Below are 21,915 nucleotides of genomic sequence, written 5' to 3'. Positions count from 1 at the left end.
GAGTCGTACCGTACTTTGGTTTCTTTTGCGCTTAAACAGTGTGCCTTCTTGTCTGATTTGTCTGATTTGTCTGATTTGAAGGCTACTTCGGTGATCAGTGACACCAAAAAGTTTAGCTAATATACTTAAAATTGAAAACCTAGGAGAAAAATAAAAGAAAATTAGTCATTACTAATGAAATTAAATTTTTGTGCCTTTAGAACTAATATCTCTGGGTTAATATTTCTAAGGCGTTACTTCTGAGTTTAGGAAAGAACTAAAGGAGTGTAATTGTTATTTATTTCTGAATTTATATAAGTCTCTTTCTGTAACTCCTTAAAACAGACAAGTGATACGCTTTACATGTGACGAGCAACTTCCTCTTTTCTTTATGGTCAAGAAATTCTTCTTTGTAGTTTTCTGATGGGGCGAGGGGAAAGGAGTCAGAAGACACTGTTCTGAATGTGATTCTTTTCTGTTCCAGCTTTGTAGCCGACTGTTCACATGTGTCCAGGGGGAGATGAAGCACGTTGGATGCTGCACAGTTTGGCTTCGTATGGCAGTCTTCCTCCTCCTGCCCCTCTCCACCTCCTTGGCTGCCGGTGACCAGACAGGTACCGCCATTTCTCTTGCCCATCGCAGACAAAATGCATAAATCTCAGCACTGAGCAAATTTCAACAAATAATGGCAACAGGTGGAAAATAACCAGCGTGAGCAGATAAAATTATACAATATATTTTTTTTTAATCTCCTTCTTTAAAAAGCCTAGGTTTGAAGCAGTTCCAAAGCAGCCTTTCTGTTTCCTGTGTTTGGAAGGTTCACGTTTGGAAGCAGTTGTAGTTCCTAGGAGTTTTATTTTGTACTTTTTCAACTCACTGTGCAAAACAAGGTTCTAAATCAAAGCTTTTGAAAATGTTGTGAACAAAAACATATGGCTTTGTTAGAGCAGGTCAGTGATCACGTTGACCCAAACAACCTAATGCTCGTGTTAACCTCACCTCTAGCAATGCCCACAGCTGGTCACACGTTCCACAGGTGCAGAGTCTTTGTCCTAAGACAGGTGTAGAACTTTGTCCTAAGAAGACAGGTGAAAGGAATAAAGCAATATTGTTTAACATAAACACCGTTACCCATCCTCTGCAAATCTTCTCATACTTCTCTATTTTCTGATCTCTCTTACTGTCCTCAGGTTATCTAACTCTCTCACAAAAACTGTGCATTGACTCTCCAGAGTGTGGTAGATGTTAAAAGCACATCGCAGGTGCTACTGGAATAAGGAGCTGTCAGTTTTCTAGAATTGCTCAGCCTCAGCACCTCAACTTTCTAGAATTTTCCTATAATTATTAGCAAGGCTACGTGCTTCTAGTTATTTAACTAGAAATAAATAGAGTTCTTTTTCATTAATTCTCCTGAAAAATCAAATTTAGTAATGCTGTTCTTCTGGAAACATGATGAAATATAGAAGCTATGTATATACAACAACTTTGAATCTCCCTAACGCATTTGAAACTCAGGCCCAAAAAGTTTAAAAAGTCAATGACTACGATAATAATCCTTTTACTACTTCTGCAAACAATAAATAGTAATATTTAATAAATAATAAGTGTAATGTGTGGGCTCTAAGGTAAGAATAGTGCATTGTGAAGAGTCTGAATTTAAGTCAAAGACTTATTTGCCTTCTATTTTTAGGGCAGCAAGGCCAAGTGCTCCACTGGTGAATTATTCTTAACCCCTGTGGCAGAGTGAGCTTGCGTCGTAGCTGTGCAATCCTTTTCCTCAGCTGTCTGAAGGAAGCTTTCTCTCTTTTCTGTTGTTGCTTGATGGTGAACCGTAGATGTGCTGAAAGTTCTCTAGTAATAGAAATTAATAAATCTAAACTTCAGAAATTTTAAAATAAAATGCCAGAAAGTTTCTTTTATATTCTTTTTTTTTTTTTTTTTTTTTATTGACTTTCCTGTTGCCAGATGTCACACTCTTGGCAAAAGGCAAACAGGCCGTTTTACAGCCATATGCTTTGCTTGGAGCCCTGAGCTCTTCAAAGCACCATTCACGCGGTGTGTTTCATCTCCTGGACATTGAAAGCCAAAATTTTTTTTTTTTTTTTTTTTTTTTTTTTTTTTTTCCCCTGTGGACATGGTGTCTTAGTAGAAGGTGGACCAGTAGCAGAAGAATGTGACAGATACAGCATTTATTAGCAGATCAGTCTATCTGACCCATATGTTACCTTCTGTTAGAACTTCATGGCTAGACAGCCAGCAGGAAAGGTGTGGTTTTCCTTAACCCGATTGCCACCAGTTGATCAAATATGGGTCAAATTGAACCTCTGGGGAGAAGAGGAGAGATGGAAGCCCTCCTGAGAACGCGCAGCGTGCAATTCATCGAGGCTGCTGCCGTCTGAGGTGGCAGAGGCAGATGGTGAGGAATCACAAGTAGTTAACTGCCAGCTCTGCCGACAGCAGGGAGGAGGCTCAGAGTGAAGCCTCAAGTCGATGGCAGGAAAGAGACTCTTCTAGAGGCTGCAGCGATGGTTACCATCCAAAAAAGAATTACCAGAAATGGGGAGGTGAGGAAGACCTGGCAGTGCAGCGGCGCAGCCCTGAGGGGTACGGGTGCCTGCCAGCTGCCTCTGCATCCCGGGCAGCCCAACCCATGGCTCTGGGTTGCAAAGTTGTCTGCTTCCAGATTGATAATTTATATGCAGAGTTATCTGTTACAAATTGGAAACACGCTCACTTCAAGAAGAGATAAATATCTAACCTCTTCTTTTGTCTTTTTGGTGTTTCTTTCTTCAACTGGTTTTTCCTTGGCCCTCTGTTCTCTCCCATGTGCCATTCTGTTTGGATCAGCATCTGTCCTTTAAGATCTGCCTGGGCAATCTTTGGGGGTTTCTTCCTTCAACAACATACGCATAGCGTTTCTTCCTCACTGTGCTCATATGAAAGCTTTTCCAGCAAACCTCATTTAGATGGGGTCTTGGATTATTGCACTTACATCCTGAAATTTCACACCTGATCTACTTGAGTCTAAAGGAATGGCCTTCAAATGCAGGCAAAAGCGTAAATGAAAGTTAATTTGAAGGGAAGAGCGTGTTAGGGAAAGGAAATCTCTTGTGCAAGAGAAAGGCTTAACGTACATATGTAGGGAGATGTCTCTGAGCTGGCATGCTGAGTATGCTTGGGGATTTATTCATTGGGTCAATATCATAAAATAAATACTGGGGTTGGGAAAAAATGTCAGAAAGTGATAGAGTATGCTGGATCTTCTTGAAGCAGTCCTCCTTAGGCTCTGAACATGTGCCAGTAACCATTACATTCCCATCAAGGATTTCTTTCAGCTCTCACTTGTCCAGTAGTTTTGACATGCTAATTGTTCATCAGAAGGAAGCACTCACTTCTAATGACAGAATACAGCAAATCTGAGGGAGAGAGTTCAGGAGTTCTCCACAACCATGTTTTTGATCTGACTTCAAGAATTTTTTCTTCATGTTGTAAACTTACATTTCTTTATTGTTGGGAACATTCGGTTTTGGAGCGTGGACATGAGCTCTTTCTGTAGGGACACATGAAGTTCTAACTTGATCATGCCAGAGTGCTTCGTCTTAAGAATATTAGTAGTCTCATTCCAAGATCGTTGCTGCTTTTTGAACTTTCCTTTACAATTACTGTTTTTCAAAATCGCTTGCTAACCCATGAAAAATGTAGTATAAACAAGGTCCGGGGGCTGTTGGGCATGGTGAATTTCCATTGCCTTTTGACGTGGAATGTCTTGTGAAAAGTATTTTCTCTAGATCATAATTTTAGATAGGCGCTTTAACCCAAATACAGTGAGTGGTTTCAAGTATGCAGATCAGTTCAGCTTTTTGGTTTTCATGTTTTAGTACAGCTAGATAATTCTTAAAATCAAGATAATGGCTCTACGGTAACTCTCATATGCCATGTAATTAATACTGAATATTTAAGTTTGGAGCCACAAACTATTGTTAGCCTTGCAGTGTTTAAGCAGTGCTGCCACCCCTGGATTCTTTGACTTGTAGATAAATACTAAGTCTTCCTGGGAAGTGAATAGGGAGCTTTAGGTGTGTACAAGAACGTGGTTGATGAAAGGCTGCATGCTGTAGAAAGCCACTTCAGCTGCTGAGTAGTACGTAAGAGAGACCCCCAGACCACAAAGGGGAATCTTCTCTCAGTGTGAAGCCTCTAATCTAGTTTTTTTTTTTTTTTTTTTTTTATGGTAAGGTAAAGAAAGAAAAAGCATCAACTCCTATGGGCAGTATATTCACCTGGGATACAAAGTCCTGTTTTTCACTACCTGCTGCTCTTCCTCATGGGACAATCTAGTTCTCCAGGGTCTCCAGGATGCATAAGCATTCTAATCCTTGAAATCCCTTGGTATGGATTTCTTATTCCCGCCTGCCAAAGCTTTGTTACTTACATAACCATCTACATAGTCACTAGACTTGGAGTTGACTTCTTTCCTATATCAACAGAATTATAGATTGAGTCTCCTTTGTTCCTCTTTCTACGCTTGTCTTAATTGACGCGTATATTGTAATTTAACATTATGTGTCTGACAGAGTGAAAAAAGGAAAAACAAACCACATCTGAATTCTGGTGTTTCTGTCCATGGGGTTACAGGTACATAGGAAATCTCAAATCTTGAACCTATTTGAAAGCAGGCCACCTGGGTCTGCTTAGCTTCAGTGTGAATACCTTTGGGGTGGGCTCCGTGGATGCCATTGCTGACACTTGCGGGTACAATGCACGCTCTGAAGAGGTTCACGGTGCCTCTAGATTTGAAGCCTGATTCAGTAAAAGCGTGAGACAAATCCTGGCTAATGTGGATTTCTGCCTGAGGCTTGAGTTGGATGTAGTGTGGCTGTTTGGCCACTTTCATTTGGCCAGACATGCTTACTGGTGGAAACTTCAGTGCCCTTTGCAACACACACGTCGGTGGTGTTAGACGGCATCTGAAAACTTCACCTGAACATAAAGTTTAATTACAAAACAGCAGCCAGGTACTGGTGATGTGAATCTAGCCATTGCAGGTGACACTTGATCTGGAGGAGCCAAGAGTGCTTGTTGGAAGCTGCATTTCCTTGCCAGGAAGTGCACACAAGGGATGTCTGTAAGAGCGGGACTGAAGCGTGTGCTGGGGTCTCCTCTATCCTTGTTTGCAGGGGAAGGAAAGCTGGGCATGGGGCCTAGATGGAAGCTGCAGTGGCTTCAACAGGTGCCCTGACCATTCCAGGAATTCGGAACGTGCCCCTGCGTGTTGCAGCAGATAAGTTTAGATGCAATGCCATTACTTTAGTTTTGTTGCGTAATGCTACTAGAAAACACAAATTTCTTACTAGCATCTTATTGGAGAGAGAGAAGGTCAATGATGTGTGATATACCTGCTGGATTTGCAAAAATACGTGTTTTCAAAATTATTGGGTTAATTTATGATAATAAGCTCATTGATTTCTAAAGATTAAGGTCTGTAATTTGTCCTACAGAGAGGTGATCTCATTAATTGATAGGTGTGTTAACTTCAGCTTTGACATCACTATTTTAATATGAGCTGTGGACTTCATTCCGGGCAGACCCAGCTTTATCACACGCAGAGCAATCTAGCGTATAAATATAAGCCTGTTCTTTTTAGTGCTTTGTTAGTTTTATGGAGGTCTGTTCTAACGGGGCAGGTGGGTGCATGGTTTCCATGCCTGGATTAGTGGTAAGGGTTTGTCTTGTTTGGTTTTTTTTTTCCTAAATGTCTTTATGTAGATCTCCAAATTCAGCTGCCAACAAGACGAAGAGATAAACTGGCTGTTTTGTCTCAGGCCACAGGAAATTTAAAGATCTGCCAGCAGTAATGAAAATCTTGGAATAGATTGGAGAAAAATCGTTTTGACTGTACAAACTATAACTGTAGAAGGAGTTTTCATCAATCTGTAGCAATTAAAGTTCTCAGTGTGTAGTAGAGGTTTCAGTTTTGGTGTTTTAGAGTTTAGCCTTAGCTCTCTGGTAAGAAGAGTAACAGCAGGCATCGGCAGCATGAGCTAGAAGCAGATTGGTAGTAACCCTTTCCCTCTCCGGGAATATGGAATACAACCAAATCCCTCACACGGACACGGCCTGTGTGCGCTGGGCCTGTGACACCACTGATAAACATCGGCCCACAGGCCGGTCTCCGGCACGTGAGATTGTCCTGATAACACAGCAATGAAGGCCTGAGTCTTTATTTGGGCTTGGAAGAAACTGGCTAAGAGGAATAATGTAAAACTCTCTAGTCTTTTGCCGCTCAGCCCTCCTGTAAGTTAATGCTGAAAAAGCCCCAACAGTTGTGCCCCAGGTTCTGGAGGGCTTACCACAGCAGTGGAAGGTGAAATAATCAGTAAGTCATATCTGGCTGCTCTTATTGTAAGTAAAGCAATTTAACCAAAAATGGCATCTTCCCCATAGTCTTTATAGATATATTAAAAAAGCCTTGGTTAGAATACACGTAGATTTAAGAAAAACATCTGTCAGTGTAGGTGTGACATGCAATTGCAGCTTCAGCCGAACCAGGCGTCCTATGTGCCAACATTTCTTGTGGCCATTCCTGTGTAAATCTACCATAACCACATCCAGTGTTCTAGAATGGCTATAGGTAAAAGCCTATAGTTTAATAATCTGTAGAAGTGATGAGAGGCTGAGGTTTAGATTAAAGGGGCGAGCCTGTTTCTGGCCTGTAGTGTGTATGCGTATATCAAATGGTGCAGTGAAATTGCTATGTTAGTGTGTAATCCCAGTGAATGCTTTTCATGCGATGTAAAAGTCCTTGCAAAACAAAATGATGAAAGATTTAATTCCATTTTCAGAGGTTTCAACATGATATTCTTTACAGTTCTACATCTTTTCTGGGGAAAGGGAATTTACGATGAGAATTGCTGTTGTTTTTAATCCATATGTTTCATCTCATTTGTTGTGAAACTTTATAGCTAGCTATCTGTACAGGCAAATGTATGTATATACACGTATTTATGTATATATATGAAAGAAAGAAAGAATACATTGTCTTAGTGCCTTAGAAATAAATCAATTAATTTACAGTTGATGTTGCTTGTAATTGTAGATTGCAATTTAGACATAAAGGGCATGGAACTTTATGAATTTTATGAATAAATGTCTTCTGCCTGATCAGTTCTTTACACAGTTGATGCAGTTTTCATTAACCATGTTGTCAGGAGGCATCTTTACATGAATATCTATGTAATGTTGATATCTATGTTATATCGATATCTCTGTAACTTAGTTTCACTTTTACTGCTTTTTTCCATTTAGCTATTCTTAATCCAGATAAAATATTGTAACACAATTAATAGAATTTAAGAATTTTAAAAGCTAATATGCTTTGTACATTACTACAGAATGAATGACAAATTTCACCTGCTTTAAGATTACAAATACAGCTATTTTGAATGTCAGCTTTCTGTCCGGATGCTCTTGGAAATTTTTAAATATAGATGATTTCCAGATTAGTGGCAGGACACTCCTCCTCACTTTTATCATTCAACTACCGCTTCTGAAAGCCCCTTAACCTTCACTGTTCAGCAGTTTCTGAACGGTTCAACCACCTTTTTTAGTTGCATTGGTGCAACGTGGAGCTCTGTGCTCGATAAGCACACGGGCCAAATCTTGCTTGTCATCTTCTGTTTGATAGTTTTATTAGGGGTCAGCGGGGCTATTTGCAAAGTTTGTGAAAGAGTGAGCCCTATTTCTGACTGATGCACAGAAGTAACGTTTCTCTGTGTTTTCTTCTTAGAAGTGCGTGTTCTTGTGTGTATATATATATATAAGGAAAAGATGGAAGGCCTTTATGCAAGTAAGATAATGCATATTAATAGTACAGTGTTTTGGCCAAAGTGTTCACTTAGATTTAACCTTAGAATTTACCATGTTACAAATTTTAGAACATTCTGCTTGTCAGACTTAATCAACTGTAAAACCGCTCAATTTTTCAACCTTTTTTTTCCCCAAATATAAGTATTCCTGGCATTATTTTTTATATGATATGATTATATCCGTGTAATCCACATTTTGAAATTGCTGCTCACTGAAGTAACAATAGATTATTGTGATGATAATCAAGCATTTGTGCTTTATTGTTTCATGTTCTTTAACAGGGTGAAAAAGAGATTTTTTTGAATAATATAGCCAGAAATAAAAATAAACAAACAAACAACCTCAGAATAGATGTGATTGCTTTATAGAGTATTGTAGATGGAAAGAGCTTGGTAAGAATTTAGTGTTTTCCTTCTGGTTATATTGTTTGCATGAGATTTGTTCATAAACAGCTGAATTAATATGTGACAAGATTTGTATCTGTTTATATTATTAGAAGTATAGTATGAAATCTGAAATATCACTACTCTTATTTATATTTTGCAATGTCGTTTATTGCTGTTTTTCATATCCTAAAGAATCAAACCAAAGTATTCTTGTTAATATTGCTATCACTGTCATGATGGTTTGTTCACATTCTTTTTTCTTTGATAGAATTTTATGATAGATGTACTAAATTGTATTCTCTTGAAGGTGCTGTGTGTCCTTTAATGAAAACAGTTGTCCCTCATCTCAAACATATCAACAGAGACAGTCTTGGTGTTTCAGGTAAATGACTGTGTTAACATGGATATCTAAATTAATTGGCCAGTAGGGGATGTAATTATAGTCTGACTGAAGTTGGCTTTAAAACTGAAAGGACAGTATAGAATGCCACTCCCGTGCTCCAAAAGCTTCTGTTATATTTGGGAAGGTGGGCTAAAAGTCAGAATATGTTGTTGGAAAGTACTGATTCAAGTTGTTCAGCCGCACTCATTTCCGTTGTTTTTCCCAAACATCCTTTGCTCTTATCAGTTCAGATTAAAAAAGGAAATAACAAATGCATTTTTTGGGTTGCAAAGTCATCTACTGAGTGAATTTTGCACTGATAGTTTCTCTGTCAATAAAACAAATATTGGAAGTTTCTCTGACTTAAAGTACTGGTTTTCAAAATATCTTGTCAGTCTATACTCTAAAAAGTCACCAAGCACACTAAAAGTCAGTATTTACCTCCGTTTTTTTTAAATTCCGTTAAATAAACTAAATCATTGTATCATATTTCACAGGGTTTGATCTGGCACAAAGTTTTTCTTTGAGGCAAACATCGTGTGGAAGGGAAAAACTCTGTTTTAAACTGGGAAGCGCACCTCTCGTCAGAGACACAAAGTAAGTAAGACGCTACCTTTATCCCCAGGGTTTAAAAGGCTGAGCTCAGACTAAATGCTACTCGTGAACTGAAACACTGAGCAGCGTATTCAAAAGATGACACAGAGAAACAAGTCTGTCTGTTTTCAGGCATTTTTATCTGTAACAATTTTTTTCCTGGGGAAACATTTTGATTCATGTCTGCTTTTCTTCTGGAATCTGGAAGTATCTGGGTAGAAGGTTAATTGCAAAAATATTTTTCTAAAAACCTGATTCTGATACTGAAAACTCTACTGTTTATACATAAATATTTGTAAAACAAAGGAAAAAAACAAAAAAATTAAGAACTTCCATGGTATGACAAGAAGTGTTATACTAATCTTCCCTCAGTTGAATTGGCTGTCCTCTCTCTCATTGCTGTTGGCAGGATTAAAAAGAGAGTCGCTATTTCCTTAAATGCTGTATTTTCATGGGTTTTTTTTCCCGGTGGAATTGGCATCTTGCCCTTGAGCAGCAACAGAATCGTGGGTAGCCATTGTAGAGGTGAAACTAGGCAGCATCCTGTCTTGATACAGAGTGGGATGCAAGGCAGAGACTGCATGGAAAATCCAAAGGAAGGTGAGAGAGAGTAAGGCACCATGGGGACAAGGAGATGGCAAGAAGCAGTTAGGAATGTAGTTTCAAGTTGCCCGTGCTCAGTAGAGAGAGAGGATCATCTCAGAGCTTCTTGGTTGAGATGTGCTCTGAGTCATGGGACTGTGGTTTCTGTACAACGTGTTCTGGTGATGATGAGGGAAGCAACTGTATTCCCACGTCTTCAGGTTGGGTATCTCTGTTGCAAGAGGTCTGGCTCCAGCTTGCCTAGGGAAAAAAATCCACCTGGCCCTCGGACTTCCCCTGTGGTTGGATCCTGGGCAGAGCCAAGAGGGGCTGTGGGCAGTGTGAGGCCAGGGGAGAGGGAGAGGAGAGGAATCAGAGGCACCCAGACACAAACCAAGGTGATCTTTGGGAGAGGAGCACGGTTAAAGAAATAGGACTTAAATATTCTGCATTACTAGATAGACTCTGAGCTTTTCTGAAGTATTAAATGCAGTTAATTCTAAATTTTCATGCTTGTCTAATCCTGTTCTTTGTTAAACAAAGTAATCACTCTTTTTTTTTAAATAACTTGAACATTTGCTATTGGAGGAAAATTACTAAATAAAATTACTTGACGCAGAGAGTACTCTATTTTTATTACACCCTTCCCAGTATTATCAAGATTCTTTAGAAGAGAAAGAGGTAACATTAGGTGCCGCCTATACATGCCTTTACCAAAAATATTTTGAAAGTTTGTCAGTAAGAAAACTCTTTTTAAAAATCCACTATTCATTTTACAGATTTTTACAGCTTTTTTTTCAATAGATGGGAATTTGAGGGAAACATGAGACTGCAAAAGAGCAGAAAATCAAGGTGATATGTGGGGCAATTTTCCTTTAAGAATAAGAAGCTAAATTGTGCTTTGTGTGCAGTGAAATGCAGATTGCAAGCTGACTTATTTTATTTTGAAACTGTAAGAAAATCAATGGCAAATTTGGAGTGAGAGGAGCTAGAGATTGAAAAATTTTGGTTGAAACTATGAAATTCATATTATTTTGAAGGAAAATGCATGATTCAAAAGGATTGATTTCTAAGAATTTGGTACTTTTGGACGGGGTCTGACAGGTGATTTTGAGGTTGAAAGATGCCAAGCTTTTTCCTAGCTTTGATTAATTGGCCTGAATACTAACGTTGATGCTTCATTTATTTCCTTCTTTTACATATGTTTTATTAGTGAAGGTAGTGAAAATGGGGAATTCACGCCCTGGCTGACAGCTGTAGCTTAGCAAAGCCTTAACTCTTAGCACTGGCAAGAAAAATACTTAGAAAGACAGAATACTATTTTTTTTAAACTTACTTCATGAGGTGGGACAGAAATCTAATTTTTTGTTCCCCCCCTTTATTTTACCCGTTCAACCTAATTTTGAGGGAGGATGACTCTTTGAGAGAAAAATAGCTAATTTTAAAGAGTAAACCTGGAAGGCATGTGGTTTGGCTCTAATGGTCTCTTGCTTCTCATGTTCCTCTCCCTCCCCGTTGTTTTCTTCTGTGTACCCTCATTAAAGAAAAACTAAAGAGAAAGTCTTTCCAGTTTTCCCTAAAACTATGCATATCTAATGGATGAAACTGTAGCTGGATGAAGCAGCTGAGATGATTATTAATAAAATGCATAACAGTGCTAATGTATGAATAAAATTAGGGTGAAATTATTACCATGTTATTGATGTTAATAAGGTACAAGATAAGCTTTTCTGTCAGCCTGTTGTGGACATAAATAGTACCTCTTACATACAGCTTCCTGAACAAAAAAGGGTTAAAAGTATTTTCAATACCATTCAAGCATTGCAGAATTTTGATTAAATACTAATTGTTCATGGAGTTAGCCTTGCTCATGATTTTTTAACCTTTCTTCACACAGAAATGTGTGTCATAATTAACAACAGAATTTACTTTTTTAGTCAATGTGTAGAATATATAATAGCTTTCTGTAGTTGAGATAACACTTCAGATAGTTTTTAAAAAATCTGCTTTCTGTAGTTGAGATAACACTTCAGATAAGATTTTTTTAAAAACTATTTGCTTAAAGTATTTTTTGATAGTTGTCTGAACTTATGAGTTGTTTTTTTAAAATAAGAGCAGAGGAGCACAAAGTCGGGTTTTGCCATGGGAGGGTTACAGTGAAGGATAGGAACTGGCTTATCTGTCATCAAACCTTACGATTTACTTAATCTCAGTTATCCATGTACAATATTTTGTAATATGTTATTTTAACCTAAATCTCCTTCTCTTACACCATGTCAGATTGTGTGGTTACAGACCCCTTGTGTTATTAGATGCACAGAGGTTTTTAGGATCATTCTGCCTCAGAAAATATATGAGTAGACGTGGTGTGCAGTGAGCAGCAGGACAGTGTTTGTTATCTGTCCTGCAGGAAACTGAGAGTATCTGATTAAGCTGACTAGCAAGTATCAAGTAACTTGGCACATCTCTTCTTGCATTTCATTCATTCAGTTGTAGTGTGGGTAATAGAAAGCTATGCTGTGCCATTTTTCTTGTGTGATGCCACTTTGGTTTTTTTTCAATGGGCCTGGAGTAGTGTTGCACCTATTTATATGTGGTAAATAATTTGCAATGCAGTGTCAGCTTGGGAAGTTGATTATGTCTATTTATCTTGGATTTCAGTTATATCTCTTATCTTTATATCTTATCCCTTGTTATGAGGCAGTTTTGTGCGTATCTTCTCTCGTGACAGGAGGTCCTTAGCTTTTCTTCTGCTCCACATAAATATCTATTAAATATTAATTTAATTCTAATCTATTAGTATTTCCAGGATTAAAGAGTGATTGTAAAAATAAAATACTGTGAGTTACCTATTGCAGTTCTTACATGGACTTTAATACAGTTATTCCTGAGCAAAGTAGTGTAATTGAGCCTTTGAATCCGAAAGAAATCACAGTAAAATAGTTATGCAGACAATCTAATTTTACAGTCATAATAATAGTAATTGTGTAATGTTTCAATTTTATTTCAAAGAGTCACAGAATCACATGGGGTTGGAAGGGATCTCTGGAGATCCTCTAGTACAAACCCTGCCAGAGCAGGTCCACCCAGAATAGGTTGCACAGGAAAGTGTCCAGGCAGGTTTGGAATGTCTCCAGAGAAGGAGACTCCACCACAGAATCACAGAATCTTCTAGGTTGGAAGGGACCTTAAAGATCATCTTATCCAACCTAACTTTGACAAAAATAGACACCCGCACAACAAACAAAAAGCAACACCATCACTAAACCACACCTCCCAGCACTACATCAACCCGTCTTTTGAACACCTCCAGGGATGGTGCCTCAACCACCTCCCTGGGCAGCCCATTCCAATGGCTGAGAAACCTTTCAGTGAAAAAATTTTTCCTAATATCCAGCCTGAACCTACCCTGGTGTAACTTGAGGCCATTTCCCCTTGTTCTGTTGCCTGTGACTTGAGAGAAGAGACCGACCCCCACCTCTCTACACCCTCCTTTCAGGTAGTTGGAGAGAGCAATAAGGTCTCCCCTCAGCCTCCTCTTCTCCAGGCTGAACACCCCCAGTTCCCTCAGCCTCTCCTCACAAGACTTACTCTCCAGACCCCTCACCAGCTCCGTTGCCCTTCTCTGGACCCACTCCAGCCCCTCAAGGTCTTTTTTTGTGGAAAGGGGCCCAAAACTGGACACAGCCCTCGAGGTGGAGCCTCACCAGTGCCCAGTACAGGGGGACCATCACCTCTCGGGTCCTACTCTCCACACTGTTCCTGACACAGGCCAGGATGCTGGTGGCCTTCTTGGCCACCTGGGCACACTGCTGGCTCATCTTCAGCCGACAGTTGACCAACACCCCCAGGTCCTTTTCTGCCCGGCAGCTCCAGCCACTCTGCCCCCAGCCTGGAGCGCTGCAGGGGGTTGGCGCGACCCAAATGCAGGACCCTGCACTTGGCCTTATTGAGCTATATTCAAGTTGGTGCCCATTCCTTCTTGTCCTGTCACTGGGCACCACTGAAGATTGGTCCCATCCTCGTGACACCCATCCTTTAAGTATTTATAACCATTGATCAGATCCCCCCCTCAGTCTTCTCCATGCTACAAAGACCCAAGTCCCCCAGCCTCTCCTCATAAGGGAGATGCTCCAGGCCTCTCATCATCTTTGTAGCCTCTGCTGTCCCCTCTCCATCAGTTCCCTCTCCTTCTTGAACTGGGGAGCCCAGAACTGGACCCAGTGCTCCAGATGGGGCCTCCCCAGGGCAGGGCAGAGGGGCTGGATGACCTCCCTCCACCTGCTGCTCACACACTTCTTGATGCCTCCCAGGATGCCATTGGCCTTCTTGGCCACAAGGGCCCATTGCTGGCTCATGGTCATCCTGTTGTCCATCAGGACTCACAGGTCCATTTCCACAGAGCTGTGTTCCATCAGGTCAGCCCCTAATTTCATTAAATACATTATAGAGTCAGGTTTTGTTATCTAGTTTAACACGTGCTGTTTATGCAGTGTTCTCCAGTTTGGGACAGAGCTTGCTGACAAGAGCAGCGGGTGTCTCTGTGGTGACAACAGCAACTTTGGGTCTGGCAGCAGAATTCAGTACTTCTGGAGGTGAAGCCTTTTAGGCTAATCATTGTTCTCTAGTTGCCTTAGAGTAAATAGCAGTATGCTGAAATAATTTCACTGTCCCTCTCTAAAGATGCATCAGATGTCAGTTGTCCCTCCTTCTCACTTTTCTGGTGTGCTGGTGAGCCTTTTTTCTTCTCCTCTGAAAGCGCCAATAAAGGAAATAATAAGTTGATTTCGGCAGAGTTTCAGAATGTTTTTGAAATGGAATGGTTGTTTACGATTAGCAAATCTTAATGGCACGGTCATGACTTTCTTATTTTGTAGTTTGTTTGGCGTGACAAACCATATTAATTTAGTGAAGAGATTATCGTCACTGGCTGTTAAGTGATCTCAGAGTTACAGCAGTTGGGATTACTCTCACAACTTTTTTAGGAATTCTTCCCCTTACGGTGTAAGATACTGTGAAAGAGCTTGGATTTTGACTGTATTTGGAGTGCTGAGCTCCATCAGCAGTGCTGCCACTCTCTGCTGCCAGGAGAGCTCTGGCTGCGGGTTGGGCTGGATCTCAGAGAAAGTGTTTCACCCCTTCGTGATGTCTAGTTACTGGATGCAAAAATACTGTTCCCACTTCTGTCGGTGTATTCCAGGCTTGAGGATTCTTTCTGCTAAGTACAGAATTAGATGGTGAAAGAATTTTTATGGGTTTTTTTTGTTTATTTTTAATGCTAACATTTTTAATCACAAAAAATGCATCAGGAGTGGCATTTCCTAGAGCACATCAAGTTAGGCAGTTTCCATGCTCGGCCTTTTCATAGCTAGCACTTTGCTCCCCAAAGACACATTTCTTTAGGTGGCTTTGCCACCATTTACTTAAATGTATATTCTCTGGTTGTATCTGCTAAGACTCCTTTCTTGACCGAAATAGTAAATACCAAGATCCTTGCATACAACTTCAGCTGTCAGTCAATGTCCATACGGGCATGACTTCTGATTAGCTTTGGACAGGACATGTCTTTTGGGCAGCAGAGGCAGGTTCAGCAGTCTTCGTGAAAAATAACATTAAGATATATATTAAGAAGTCATATACCTATTTCTTAAATGCAGTACAGAATGGATACATATGAACGTCACCAGCTTCCAAAGATTTCATCGAAAACTTTTAAAACATATGCTGAAAATGGGAATGAGGTGTCACCCCTGTTTGGTGACAGTGGTTACAGCGATGCTAACCAGCTTTTATCTGTGCTTACACAGAGTCCTGCTAGCCTTTGGTCTATTAAAATATGAGATAATTATGTAAGTAACCACCTCTCCCTTCCTCTATATTGCGTATTTATTTGAGGTCATTTGAGCTGTCGGAGCCAACGATGCTAAGACTGAAATGTCTGGTATTTTGGTTGCAGGGTATTTTCAAGAAAAGGGCCTTGTCTCTGGAATTTGCTTCCGGAGTGTGTGAGCCTGAGTTCAGTGTGAGCCCTCGTGCTTGCTTCAGGTCTTTCAGAGCAGAGGATCAGAAGCTGCAGTGGTACAGTCTTTCTGATTCTGGTTGAAAGGTACTGAAAGCTCTGTACTTTGTGCTTATTTCCAGAAACTTGAGACCTTTCTGCATTTTAGAAATTAAAAATAATGATAGTACAGGGACTACTGCTAAAAGAACAAATTGGAGTTGTACCTACCAATTATTTCATTTCCTAACTCAGGTGAAAACCGGGGCCTTTTACCGTGAAAAATGATAAGACAATGCTGCTTTTAAAGAATGAAAACGTGTCTTTTTCTGCATATTTGGACTTGTTTCTACCTGACAATTTACAAGAAATACGCCAAAATCTTTTCATAAAATTTTAAATTCAGACATTAACTAATTAAAATTAATTGTTATATTGGGCTTGAATCATCCTATAATTTGACATCCAATTTACTATGCAGAAAGAATCGGGGAAGCAAAGGTAAGGCAAGATAGCAGAGGGGAAGAGTATATATAAAAATGTATAGTACTTACATTGAAAGCAGGCAGTGAAGGAACAGAGCAGAAAAACCATTTCAATTATTCCACTGCTTGCAGCAGATTTGAATTCTGTGACCTCTGGTGTGCTCCCCTGCCAGCAGAGCACTCCATGTGGCAGCATCATACCAGCTGAATTGGTATTACCATGTTGGATGAAGCAGACTGTTTCTTTTCCTTTCCCCCCCCCCCAGCAGTGTTGTTCTTGCTGTGAAGCACTTGCAGAGAAAGGGAGGGAGCTTTAGGGAGATGTGTGCTTTAAGGGCACTAGTCCTGCAGTCCAGTGCAGGAGGCCAGCAGTGTTTGTGTAGGGGCAGCCTGCCATCAGCTTAGCAAACCCCGAAATTGCACCTTCGGTTTAATGGTTTAACCTGCCCAACCCTCCAGAACTGGGGAACGATTCTGTTGTTCTGATTAAAACAAGGGCTGTATCTAAACAATTTAACTTTTGCTATGTACTCCTATATAGAATTCCTTTTTATTTTTATCCCATGTGGATACCAAAACTATTTTTCAGTTTTCGTATTGAATAAAATAGCAAAACGTAAAACATCCTGTCACAGATACCGCAATTGCTAGACAAAATTACTGTGTGACTAGATTTCTGGATTCAGGATAAGTGATTTACCTGGACACTTGCCTATGGCCCTCGTTCAAAACATTAGACACAAATTCTGCCCTACATTGTTCAATTTACCGGTATATTAGCTGAAGAGAGCCTTAAGTCATGCTGGACTGTGGGGAACTTTCACAGGAGTATAAATGTCTCTGAGTCTCTGCCAAACATGCTGACTTTTAAAAAGGATTGTAATGTTGTCTTGTTTTTTCTTGGCCATCATTTTTGAAGAAAAAATTCTCCCAAAAGTGAACACAAGATAATACTGTAAATCAATAGGGAGGATGAAGATCTAAGCTTGCAACGAGCTGTGTTTGGTAAGAACACGAGTCAAAATAGACTTAGAACAAAAATAGAGTTGCAAAATTAATACAGTTGAAGTTTCTTAGAAATCCAGAGTAAATACAACAATGTTACGTGCAACCACCCAGAATTTGATGAAATGTACTGGATATAATGCATGCAGCTGAAGATAGACTGTAGCCTCCATATGTTGTAGTATAAAATTAGAGATTGAAAGATCATTTATCAATTTTGCTGATTGGGCTGCGAGGAGTCAAGTGTCTTTGTACAATGCATTAAATTTCTCCAGCTGAAGCAGCAGTGCCATGTGCTTCAAAAGTCATTTATTAGCAGATTGAAAAAAATCTCAACCTCTAATAAATCAGATTTTTTTTTTTCTGGCTTTTGTGATTTAAGATGTTGTGAAATGTAGCTGTCGGGCATTCCTCCTCTTTAAAGCTGTACCTACAAAAATATGTTTGTGCCAATACAGCTGTGTCTACGCTTAGGCTTTGTTGCTTAAAGATGTCTTAGATGTATCATTCCCTTCCTCCACCTTGCCTCTGAGTTTTTAGTTTTTCTATCTAAAAATAGTTCATGAGCCCTCCCACAGTAAAACTGCCTGGTGCTTTCTTCATTACACTGATTTTCATTTATTTTCAGTTGGTTGTGAAAAATTTTTTGGCCTCTAGCATTTCTCTGTAGTTAGCTCTCTGCATTGCTTATCGTGCCATAAAACATTATTTATTTATGGAGATGAATTGCCAAATTTTTAAAAATGCTTCTTTAACTTTGCATGAACAATACAGCCCATGCCCTGGATTTTTCACTTGGAGGCCTCCGTATCAACTTGATTTCAGCCATAAGCTTACACAGTTTGCTGATTGCAGTTTTGTCTCCAGTGAATATTTGTGATGTTACAAACTCATTTCAAAACTTGGAATGGCTTCATGAACTTCAACATGTAATCTGTAATCTATAGAAACTAAGTCCTGATGTACAGATATTGGTGCATTAACAGAACCATGTGCAAGAGATCATGTTATTTTTGGATTTAGGCAATATGATTAGTTGCAGAATCTCAGAATTCCATTAAAAAAAAAATCCTAAAAATACTCTGAGATTAAGCATGAAAACACAGGTTTTGAATAACTTGTTGATCCTTCCTAATATGGCAGTAGGCTTTTAATTGTCATAGGAAAAAGCATATATCTTTTATTTTAGAGATTCAGCTGCTACTTTTTTGCTACACCCATAATAGCAGTGTTTATGTTAAAGTCCTTGATAAACTTCCATTTATCTCTTTTATTCAGTTTTTTCTGTGAACTCTGCTGAGAGTTAAGTAAGATGTTCATAATCTACGGTGAGCTGTGTTGATTACTAAAATGCTATTGAATGCATATAAAATAGCAATGGCTGTTTCATAACTATTATTGTGGCTATTTTATGAAACGTGAAGTTTGCTTTGGACTGTTCCTGAGAAGTAACTACATGGAAAGCATCATCAAGGTGCTGTGACTCCATGCGCCTTATTTTTTAGAGAATCATAGAATAGTTTGGGTTGAAAGAGACCTTTAAAGGTCATCTAGTCCAACCTCCCCTGCAATGACCAGAGGCATCTTCAACTAGATCAGGTTGCTCAGAGCACCATCCAACCTGACCTTGAATGTTTCCAGGGATGGGGCATCTACCACCTCTCTGGGCAACCTGTTCCAGTGTTTCACCACCCTCATCATAAACAATCTCTGCCTTATCTCTAGCCTAAATCTACCCGCTTTCAGTTTAAAACCATTAGCTCCCCATTATTTTACTGGATCTGTGTCTTAAGTGAGCAGTTCAGAATGCTAGATGACTGCCAGTTTAAATTAATCTATGAAACTAAACAAAAAAAGATAATAGTATTCACCAGGAGTGCATACAGTAGCAGGAACTCTTTGCCAAGCTTTGGGGGAAATAAGTGCATTCGCAGGACCAGTTCTTGCACTCAGGACCCTCCATGAAGGATGCTAACTTTGAAGTACAGCACGTCAATTGCAGCATTAAGTTATCAGCGTTGCACAGGATTGACATCTAGCAGCTGAATTGCAGGATTACTAGTTAACGCTCACTCGTTTTATAGGTAAAGGTGTTACTTGGAAATAAAGTATTTTGGGAGGGGAGTCTTCTAATGCAGTAGGTTGTGGTTTTGTTTTTTTTTTTAAATATCCCCTGTGAAATTAAGTCACTGAGAATTGAGAATGTTTAACATAAGATGTTTCATTCCTGTGTGAACTATGGACAATATATGGTAAAGACAGTAACTCACAAGAATAATTATATGGACAGAGACATTGGAAGAAAATGTACCACAACAGGACCAAACGTAGAGTAGAAGTTGTAGTGGTAGTTCAGTAATGAAACAGTATTGTGGTGACTTGGATGTCTGAAAATGTGAGACACAAGAAATGCCATCAGACTTCTATGCTTCCTTAAAAAGTAGTATACACTCTGAAATGGTTTCTTACTTTTTATAGGTTACTTTCCTTTCCACAGGGCTTTCTTTTAATTTAGGAAGTGATAAAAGATTGTATTGCTGTTAGTGTGTGGAGAGAGATATGCTATGCTGCCAGGAAATTACATAATCTTATGACTGGTTTGTTGTGAAAGTGCTAGGAGCACTAAAAAAACACTGTGATAGCTGATATGATTTCATGGAAAGGAAAAATCATGACTCTTTAACTGGTTGGAATTCTTGAAAGATTGAAGAGTTATAACAGCCTCACTTCATTGCTCTCCTTAAGGACCAATTAGTGCTACTAATATGAATCCATATTATGCCTAAGATAACATTTTTTACAGCATCCTAACTTTTGTTGTTGCAATTACATGTCATCTCTTTAAAGATCTTATGTTGAATTGATCTAGTTCTCCTTCTATGACAAAGTGACCTGCTTGCTGGATGAAGGAAAGGCTGTGGATGTTGTTCACCTGGACTTTAGCAAGGCCTTTGATACAGTCTCCCACAGTATCCTCCTGGAGGAACTGGCTGCCCATGGCTTAGATGGGAGCACTCTGCACTGGGTTAAAAACTGGCTGGAGGCCGGGCCCAGAGAGTGGGGGTGAATGGAGTCAAATCCAGTTGGCGGCCGGTCACGAGTGGTGTCCCCCAGGGCTGGGTACTGGGACCCGTTCTCTTTAACATCTTTATAAATGATCTGGACGAGGGGATCGAGTGCAACCTCAGTAAGTTCACAGATACCAAGCTGGGTGGGAGTGTAGACCTGCTGGAGGGTAGAGAGGCTTTGCAGAAGGATCTGGACAGGTTGGATCAATGGGCTGAGACCAACGGGATGAGGTTCAACAAGGCCAAGTGCCAGGTCCTGCATTTGGGTCACACCAACCCCCTGCAGTGCTACATGCTGGGGGCAGAGTGGCTGGAGCTGCCTGGCAGAAAAGGACCTGGGGGTGTTGGTCAACTGTCGGCTGAAGATGAGCCAGCAGTGTGCCCAGGTGGCCAAGAAGGCCAACAGCATCCTGGCCTCTGTCAGGTAACAGTGTGATGAGTAGGACCCGAGAGGTGATTGTCCCCCTGTCCTGGGCACTGGTGAGGCTCCACCTCGAGGGCTGTGTCCAGTTTTGGGCCCCTTTCCACAAAAAAGACCTTGAGGGGCTGGAGTGGGTCCAGAGAAGGGCAGCGGAGCTGGTGAGGGGTCTGGAGCATAAGTCTGATGAGGAGAGGCTGAGGGAGCTGGGGGTGTTCAGTCTGGAGAAGAGGAGGCTGAGGGGAGACCTTATCGCAGTCTATAACTACCTGAAGGGGGGGTGTAGAGAGGTGGGGGTTGGTCTCATATCCCAGGTCACAGGAGATAGGACAAGGGGAAATGACCTCAAGTTACACCAGGGTAGGTTCAGGCTGGATATTAGGAAAAATTTTTTCACTGAAAGGTTTCTCAGCCATTGGAATGGGCTGCCCAGGGACGTGGTTGAGGCACCATCCCTGGTGGTTGACCCATCCTGTTAAACATAGTTGTGACTTAGCAGATAGCAATGCAATGTTAATATTTTTTAGCTTGATATGTTTTAACCTCATCAAATCTGTAATGTACCAAAAATCTCATTATTACAGAAAGTGTAACAGATGCAGGCTAAACTGTATGTATACCTTTTTTTTCTTCCGTTAGAACCTCATTTCTAAGACCTCAGAAAAGTGGTAATTTCCAGTTTCTGAAAATGCTATTAAGACTTTCTATGTGATGCAAATTATTTTTTTAAATCTTTTGTTTTCCATATTCATTCACTTAGAATCCAGGAATGTTAACAGTTTTTACAAACTGTAAAAGAGCACACCTAGTTATTCTTCAAATTGTAAGCAGAACACCAGGCCTAAATATTCGTAGACTAGGCATGCTGTGTGTGTGGGGTGTTAAAGCAAAAGCATGTTCTCTCTCTGTAGCTTCACTCTTGCAGCTGACAGAGCTACTTATTTCAGTTCAGCCCTTGGTATCTGGTATCATTTAACCTTCTTTCCTACTCTGTTCTCTTCTGTTGGTAACTTAATCCTCACCTCTTATATGTTCTTTTTTAGGGGAGATCAACTGGAACCAAGATGGGTAGATATATCCATCTGTAACAGGGTTGTAGGCTGTAGTACCTTCAGTGTTGCCTGCATCTTCTCCCTGAAGCACTTCTTAGCA

At 40.1% G+C, this 21,915-nt stretch overlaps 1 protein-coding gene across 9 annotated transcripts in view; it reads left to right on the top strand.

Moving 5' to 3' along the window:
• The window catches only part of COL19A1 (collagen, type XIX, alpha 1), a 193,384-nt gene that overhangs the window by 1,507 nt on the left and 169,962 nt on the right, over positions 1-21,915 (top strand). For all 9 annotated transcript variants that reach the window (XR_001411381.1, XR_001411380.1, XM_014936919.1 and 6 more), the window contains exons 2-4: positions 464-593; positions 8,539-8,613; positions 9,111-9,210. Coding sequence is in view for 7 of the 9 variants with exons in the window: in XM_014936910.1 (XP_014792396.1) it covers positions 464-593; positions 8,539-8,613; positions 9,111-9,210 (305 nt within the window). In the remaining 2 variants the exon portion in view is untranslated. The remainder of the gene's footprint in view (positions 1-463; positions 594-8,538; positions 8,614-9,110; positions 9,211-21,915) is intronic.

The sequence above is a fragment of the Calidris pugnax genome, unplaced genomic scaffold, assembly GCF_001431845.1.
Source record: "Calidris pugnax isolate Ruff unplaced genomic scaffold, ASM143184v1 scaffold12, whole genome shotgun sequence".
NCBI lineage: Eukaryota > Metazoa > Chordata > Aves > Charadriiformes > Scolopacidae > Calidris > Calidris pugnax.
The sequence above is the reverse complement of the archived record's forward strand: the minus strand, read 5'-3'. Positions and strand labels throughout refer to the sequence as shown.